The sequence below is a fragment of the Neovison vison genome, chromosome 12 (assembly GCF_020171115.1).
Source record: "Neovison vison isolate M4711 chromosome 12, ASM_NN_V1, whole genome shotgun sequence".
NCBI classification, from domain to species: domain Eukaryota; kingdom Metazoa; phylum Chordata; class Mammalia; order Carnivora; family Mustelidae; genus Neogale; species Neogale vison.
This window is the reverse complement of record NC_058102.1, coordinates 97,639,236-97,647,616: the sequence shown is the minus strand read 5'-3', so window position 1 is coordinate 97,647,616 and position 8,381 is coordinate 97,639,236. Positions and strand designations below refer to the sequence as shown.

The 8,381-nt window shown below is 34.5% G+C and overlaps 1 protein-coding gene across 1 annotated transcript; it reads left to right on the top strand.

Annotated features, from left to right (window-relative positions):
* Positions 1-6,758: 6,758 nt before the first annotated feature.
* Positions 6,759-7,700, top strand: LOC122891494 (olfactory receptor 6C6-like; the record flags this gene model as incomplete). The annotated part of the gene is made up of 1 exon (XM_044227193.1): positions 6,759-7,700. A coding segment is annotated over exon 1 (939 nt), but the record flags the coding sequence as incomplete, so codon positions are not given.
* Positions 7,701-8,381: the final 681 nt, after the last annotated feature.

Here is an 8,381-nt window from a genome sequence, read left to right as displayed (position 1 = left end):
ATGGGGGTTATCTGGGGTCACAGTAGTTAGTTCTTCTGGAATTCCCCGACACGGCTGTTAGTCCCTCTGGAATTCCTCGAAATGGCTGGGCGAGAGCCGGATAAGGCCTCCAGAACCCATTATTACCTTTATCCGTTCCTGTTGGGCAATGCGGTCACTGCCGTTTTCCGGCCAGGCAGCTATTTACTTAATAGCAGGGGAAGGGTTTAACAGGGGAAGGGTGAAGCCAAGCGATTACAGAAAAGCAAGAAAGTGGTTAGTTAATCAATGGCTGGGGGAAGGTTGTCTATATGTGGGGTCTTTCAATACTACATAGAGAAAACCCTTAGAACTCCACCAAAATCTGACTAGAACCAATAAATGAATTCACTAAGATCAAAGGATACAAAATCAATGTACAGAAGAATGTTGTGTTTCTATATACCAATAATGAGACAGCAGAAGAAGAAAACAAGAAACAATCCCATTTACAACTATACTGAAAATAATGAAATACCTAGGAAGAAACTCAACCAAGGAGGTGAAAAACCTACTCTGAAAACTGTAAAACACTGATGAAAGTAATTGAAAATGACACAATCAATGAAAAGATAGTTCATGCTCATGGATTGGAAGAACAAATACTATTAAAATGTCTTATACTACCCAAAGCAATCTAAGCATTTTATGCAGTCCCTATGAAAATAGTAACAGCATTTTCACAAACCAAAAAAACGCAAAATAAAACAAAACCTAAAATTTGTATGGAACCACACACACAAAAAAACCTAATAGCCAAAGAAAACTTGAAAAAGAACAAAACTGGAGTTATCACAATTCCAGACTTCAAGTTATATTACCAAGCTATGGTAATCAAAACAGTACTGTACTGGCAGTAAAGTAGAAATATGGGTAAATGGAAAAGAATAAAAAAAAACCCAGAATAAACCCATGATTCAATTATTCTTTCACAGATACATAATGGGAAAAGTCTTTGCAGCTTGGAAAAACTGGAAAGCCATATACAAAAGAAGGAAAGGAAATCACTTTCTTACACACACACACACACACAGGATTCTCTTTCACCAAACAAAAATATGGATTTGATCCTTAAATGTGACCCTGAAACCATAAAAATCCTTGAAGAGGGCACAGGCAGTAATTTCTCTGACATTGGCTATAATGATATTTTTCCTGATGTGTTTTCCTAAGGCACAGAAGCAAAAGCAAAAATAAACTATTGAGACTTCACCAAAATTAGAAGCTTCTGCCCAGTGAAGGAAATAATCAATAAAACTAAAAGACAATCTACCAAAGGAGATAAGATATTTGCAAATGACATATTAATAAAGGGTTAGTATCTAAAGTATACAGAATTTACACAACTCAACACTGAAAAACAAGCAATTCAGTTAACAAATGGGAAAAAGACATGAACAGACATTTCTTCAAAGATATCCAGATGGTCATCAGACACATGAAAAGATGTTCATCATCACTCATCATTAAGGAAATGTAAATCAAACTAAAATGATATATGATCTCACACCTGTCAGAATGTCTAAAATCAAAAACTAAAGAAACAATGTGTTCGTGAGGATGTGGTGAAAAAGGAGTCCTACTCATGCCTTGTTGGTTGAAATGCAAACTGGGGCAGCCACTGATGAAGACTGTAGGGAGGTTTCTTAAAAACTTAAAAATAGAGCTACCATATGATCCATTAATTCCACTAGTGGGCATTTACCCAAAGAATATGAAAACAGTAATTTGAAAAGATATGTGTACCTCTATGCTTTTGCAGCACTATTTACAATGGCCAAAATATAGAAGCAGCTCAAGTGTGCATGGATAGGCGAATGGATAAAGAAGATGTGCTGAAGAAGATTTGAATGGATAAAGAAGATTCAGAAGATGAATGGATTAGGAAGAAAATATAATAGAAAAATACAATAGAAGATAAAATGTGTGTGTGTGTGTGTAACTTAACTATAAAAAAAGAATGAAATCTAGCCATTTGAATCAACATCGATAGATATAGAGTGTACTATGCTAAGGAAAATAAGTCAGAGAAGGACAAATTTCATTTGAGTTCATTCATGTGTGGAATTTAAGGAACAAAACCAGTGAACAAAGGAAAAAAAAAAAGAGAGGGATACCAAAAAAACTGATCTTAACTTACAAGAACCAAGTAAGTGATGGCCATCAGAGGAGAGGTGGGTGAAGGGATGGCTGAAATAGGTGAAGGGGAGAAAGACCACGCTTACCTTGAAGAGCACTGAGTAATGTATAGAATTGATGTATCACTGTATTGCACATCTAAAACTAATATAACAGTATATGTAGACTACACTGGATTTAAATTTTTTAAAAATGTACTTAGAGTCAATTTAAAGAAGAAATTGTAGAAGAAGGAAAAAAGAAAACAATATTAACCAACATTCTTGAAAAGGAAAGACTAAGGAGTTTTCCAAATTAAAGGAGATTAAACATTATGGTAATAAAATAAACATGTACTTTTAAATTTTATTTTTTCTATAAGGAAAGATTTTAGTCACGGGTGAAACTTAAATAGGATTGGAGAACTTCATGTTGATAATGTATCATTGTTAATGTCCTGAAACTAATGGTAGAATATACTTTTTTTATATAAACACATACTACTATATTTATTTATTTACTTATTTATTTTATTTAACATAACAGTATTCATAATTTTTGCAACACACCCAGTGCTCCATGCAATCTGTGCCCTCTCTAATACCCACCACCTGGTTCCCCCAACCTCCCACCCCCTACCACTTCAAACCCCTCAGATTGTTTTTCAAGTCCATAGTCTCTCAGTCAACTCCCCTTCCAATTTCCCCCAACTCCCTTCTCCTCTCTAACTCATGTCCTCCATGTTATTTGTTATGCTCCACAAAAAGATTATCCACCATGACCAGGTGGGATTCATTCCTGGGCTACAAGGATGGTTCAACATTCGCAAATCAATCAGTGTGATAGAACAAATTAATATGAGAAGAGAGAAGAATAACATGGTCCTCTCAATTGATGCAGAAAAAGCATTTGACAAAATCCAGCATCCGTTCCTGATTAAAATGCTTCAAAGTATAGGGATAGAGGAAACATTCCTTAAGTTCATCAAATCTATCTACTAAAGACCCACAGCAAATATCATCCTCAATGGGAAAAAGCTTGCAGCCTTCCCGTTGAGATCAGGAACATGACAAGGATGCCCACTCTCACCACTCTTGTTCAACACAGTATTAGAAGTCCTAGCAACAGCAATCAGACAACAGAGAGAAATAAAAGGTATCCAAATTGGCAAGAAAGAAGTCAAACTCTCTTTCTTCACAGATGACATGATCCTTTACATGGAAAACCCAAAAGACTCCACCCCCAAACTACTAGAACTCATACAGCAATTCAGTAACGTGGCAGGATACAAAGTCAATGTACAGAAATCAGTGGCTTTCTTATACACTAACAATGAAAATACAGAAAGGGAAATTAGAGAATCAATTCCATTTACTAGAGCACCAAGAACCATAAGATACCTGGGAATCAACCTAACCAAAGAGGTAAAGGATCTGTACTTGAGGAACTACAGAACACTCATGAAAGAAATTGAAAAAGACACAAAAAGATGGTAGACCATTCCATGCTCTTGGATAGGACGAATAAACATTGTTAAAATGTCTATACTGCCTAGAGCAATCTATACTTTTAATGCCATTCCGATCAAAATTCCACCAGTATTCTTCAAAGAGCTGGAACAAATAATCCTAAAATTTGTATGGAATCAGAAGAGACCCCTAATCGCTAAGGAAGTGTTGAAAAACAAAAATAAAATGGGGGGCATCACTTTACCTGATTTCAAGCTTTACTACAAAGCTGTGATCACCAAGACAGCATGGTACTGGCATAAAAACAGACACGTAGACCAGTGGAACAGAGTAGAGAGCCCAAGTATGGACCCTTAACTCTATGGTCAAATAATCTTCAACAAAATAGGAAAAAATATACAGTGGAAAAAGTCTCTTCAATAAATGGTGCTGGGAAAACTGGACAGCTATATGGAGAAGCATGAAACTCGACCATTATCTTACACCATACACAAAGATAAACTCAAAATGGATAAAAGACCTCAACATGAGACAGGAATCCATCAGAATCCTAGAGGAGAACATGGGCAGTAACCTCTTCGATATCAGCCACAGCAACTTCTTTCAAGATATGTCTCCAAAGGCAAAGGAAACAAAAGCAAAAATGAACTTTTGGGACTTCATCAAAATCAAAAGCTTCTGCACTGCAAAGGAAACAGTCAAGAAAACAAAGAGGCAACCCACGGAATGGGAGAAGATATTTGCAAATAACAGTACAGACAAAAGGTTGATATCCAGGATCTATAAAGAACTCCTCAAACTCAACACTCACAAAACAGATAATCATATCAAAAAATGGGCAGACGATATGAACATATACTTCTCCAATGAAGACATACAAATGGCTATCAGACACATGAAAAAAGGTTCGTCATCACTAGCCATCAGGGAGATTCAAATTAAAACTACATTGAGATACCACCTTACACCAGTTTAGAATGGCCAAAATTAGCAAGACAGGAAACAACATGTGTTGGAGGGGATATGGAGAAAGAGGAACCCTCTTCCACTGTTGGTGGGAATGCAAGTTGGTGCAGCCTCTTTGGAGAACAGTGTGGAGATTCCTCAAGAAATTAAAAATAGAGCTTCCCTATGACCCTGCAATTGCACTCCTGGGTATTTACCCCAAAGATACAGATGTAGTGAAAAAAAGGACCATCTGTACCCCAATGTTTATATCAGCAATGGCGACAGTCACCAAACTGTGGAAAGAACCAAGATGCCCTTCAACGGACGAATGGATAAGGAAGATGTGGTGCATACACACTATGGAGTATTATGCCTCCATCAGAAAGGATGAATGCCCAACTTTTGTAGCAACATGGATGGGACTGGAAGAGATTATGCTGAGTGAAATAAGTCACATACTAGTATATTGACGGAGCATCAAATGGTGCAGGAATAAAAGATATTCATTGTCTATTTGTTGGTTTTTTTTGTTATATTTTATATTGTTTCAAAATTTAAAAAATATCAAAATATTTAACTATTGTTTTTGACCTCCAGTTTGGGGCACAGGTCAGAAGTTATTGAAATATTAACATTGAGTAAGAAAGCAAGAGAGAGTTTCCTTTTGAGATAAACCACCTTAATGTGTAGATAGGATCCTACTGTCCCAGGGAACTGGAATATCTGAAATTCTTTTGGCATTAATATAGAGTTTAAAATATTTCTAGTTCTCTTGTGGGAGCATATCTGTTTTGTAGTTAAAGAAAATCAGTTTTGTGCTTAAAGCAATTTAGTTTTTCTTTCTTAACTTTTTTGTTTGTTTGTTTTGTTTTGTTTTTTCTTACATAACTGATATTCCTGACATGAGTCTCCAGAGGTCATTTATTTTTCTTTTCTTCTTCTTCTTTTTTTTTTTTTTAATTAATCCCTTGTGTGTCTTTTGAAAAAAATGATAAAACTGTGCCTTTTGTTAGTGCACAATATGAAACAAGAATTCTTTGTTACAAAATTTGGGTTCCTTTCACATGAGGGATTTGCCAAAACATCTTTTCATTTACAGCATTACATTTCCATTTAGAATTTTTATGGAGACATTCAGCTTTATTTTAATATATAAGAAAAGAAGACAGAAAATGAATCTTACATAGCCTGAAAGAGGATTCTAATTATATGTAATATTTGGATTCTGTCATTTTAATAAGTAGCAGTGGAAGTGAAAGTAATTAACAGATGCATATAATTTTGAGAATGCATATGTTTTTAGAACCTTCTTGAGAGAGAATAGTCATCATTTATTTTTGACCACTGTTTCTACCATATTCCTATAAGGGGAAAATTATATGAATGTTTTTGAGATATGGTAAGTCATTTAAAATTTGCAATAAATATCTAGATCATAAATGAAAGCATTCTCACAAGTAAAAGTCAGGTAATCTACTGACTTCTGAACTGTCATTTACTTTTCTGTTTTTATGTAGATGCAATATTCAAAGCTTCATGATTAAATGCAACTGATATGAGAAGACTGATGCATTTGAAACCAAAGAAAAACAATAATTAAGTAAAACGAAATATAGGAACAATGCAGATGTACTGCACTAGAACAAAATAATAATATATATCAGAATATTTCAACCATAGAGAAAATATGTAACTGTGATTATTTCTACATATTACAAATTTTTAAGTGTTTTAATGAGCTAAGAATTTTTGAAGACTATTACATATAAACATTGGTATTAATTTTCTAAATGTTACAAGAATTTTTTCAATAATTTTTAAGATATACATAGAAAATAAATTTAAAGTCAAGCTTATGTTCTATTTAGAACACTGAAACAGAAATCAGCTCATTGGGAAATGATCAGCTAAAATTTAAGTTATCTTTTAAGTTCCAAGAAAGAAGAAAAAATTAAGTAGTTTGTTACCATAACTAAGGTTTAAATGGAATCATCTGTTAGAGATTCCTAGGTTGAGCTATGCTATAGTTTTAAGTATCAACTCTCTTGTGAAATCAGATCATTTTTTTGAACTTATTTACATTTCTGACTATTGTTTTTGGTTTTTCACTTTTTGGTTTTTTTCTGTCTGTACCTTCTTAAAAACTCCTCTTATTTCCACTTCTGGAGTTGTTTCCCTATATCTATCTTCATAATATTCAAATCAGAAATGAGGAATCAGTCAAGAGAGATCAAGTTCATTCTGCTAGGATTGACTGATGACCCACAATGGCAAATTGTGATTTTTATATTTTTCCTCCTAAACTATGTGTTGAGTGTGATTGGGAACTTAACCATCATCCTTCTTACCTTGTTAGATCCCCGCCTCAAGACTCCCATGTATTTTTTCCTCCGAAATTTCTCCTTCTTGGAAGCTTCATTGACAACAGTCTGTATTCCCAGATACCTGATAAGCATCATGACTAAAAACAAAATAATTTCCTACAGTAGTTGTGTATCACAGTTATTCTTTTTCATCTTGTTAGAAATTACAGAATTTTACCTGCTGGCTGCCATGTGTTTTGACCGATATGTAGCAATCTGCAAACCCCTCCATTACCCCATCATTATGAACAACAAAGTGTGTTACCAACTTCTATTCGGTTCATGGACAATTGGCTTTCTGGTTACATTTCCACCAGTGGCCTTGGGATTAACACTGGATTTCTGTGCTTCCAAAGTAATTGATCATTTCATGTGTGACACTTCCCCCGTGCTGCAGCTTTCCTGTACTGACACTCATTTACTGGAATTGATTTCATTTGCTGTAGCTATTGGAATACTTTTGATCACATTGCCTTTAGTAATTCTTTCCTACACATACATTATCGAGACCATTCTAAAACTCCCCTCTGCTCAGAAAAGAACAAAGGCTTTTTCTACTTGTTCTTCTCATATGATTGTAGTCTCCCTTACTTATGGTAGCTGTATATTTAATTACATAAAACCAACAGCAAAGGAAAGGGTGACTTTATCCAAAGGTGTAACTGTTATTTACACCTCAATTGCCCCTTTATTAAACCCTTTCATTTATGCTCTCAGAAACCAGCAAGTGAAAGAAGCCTTCAAAGATATACTCCAAAAGATTTTCTTTTTTCAAAAAATGAACAGGAAATTTTAAAATATTAGCTAAAAGGTAAATAAAATTTTTGACTCATTTTATAAGCTTACTTAATCTATTCTTCAAATAGTCCATCTAATATTTATACCTCATAATATTTAACCACCCCTGTTACCACAATTCATCTTTTTCCTCCTACTCTATGATTAACAGTCCTGTGCTAAAGTATGAGTATTCATTTGAGTTATCAACACAAATGTGAAATTTCTTTCACTCTAAAACATGGTTCTGACAGCCTCAAAAACATGATTTTAAATAGATATTCATTGTAAAAATTTTAAATAAGTATACAGACATCAGTATAATAACATGCACTACTATTGGAACTCTAGGAAGTTCTTCAAATGTCATACAAATGTTTTCAACAAAGCAAGAAAAGAAGGTAGGCTTCAAGTCATAAATAGCTCGTATGTTCTAAAATGTAACAGAACCTTATCTGGTATGTCAGTATACCTGAAAATTTGGAGTGAGTAACAATCACACACCTGGTTGGCTTATTTAATAGCAAAGACAATATTCTCATCTTTAAAATGTCTTTTTTTTTTTAAGATTTTATTAATTCATTTGACAGAAAGAGAGAAAGAGAGAGAAAGAAAATGAGCATAAGCATGGGGCGCCCGGGTGGCTCAGTTGGTTGGGCGGCTGCCTTTGGCTCAGGTCATGATTCCG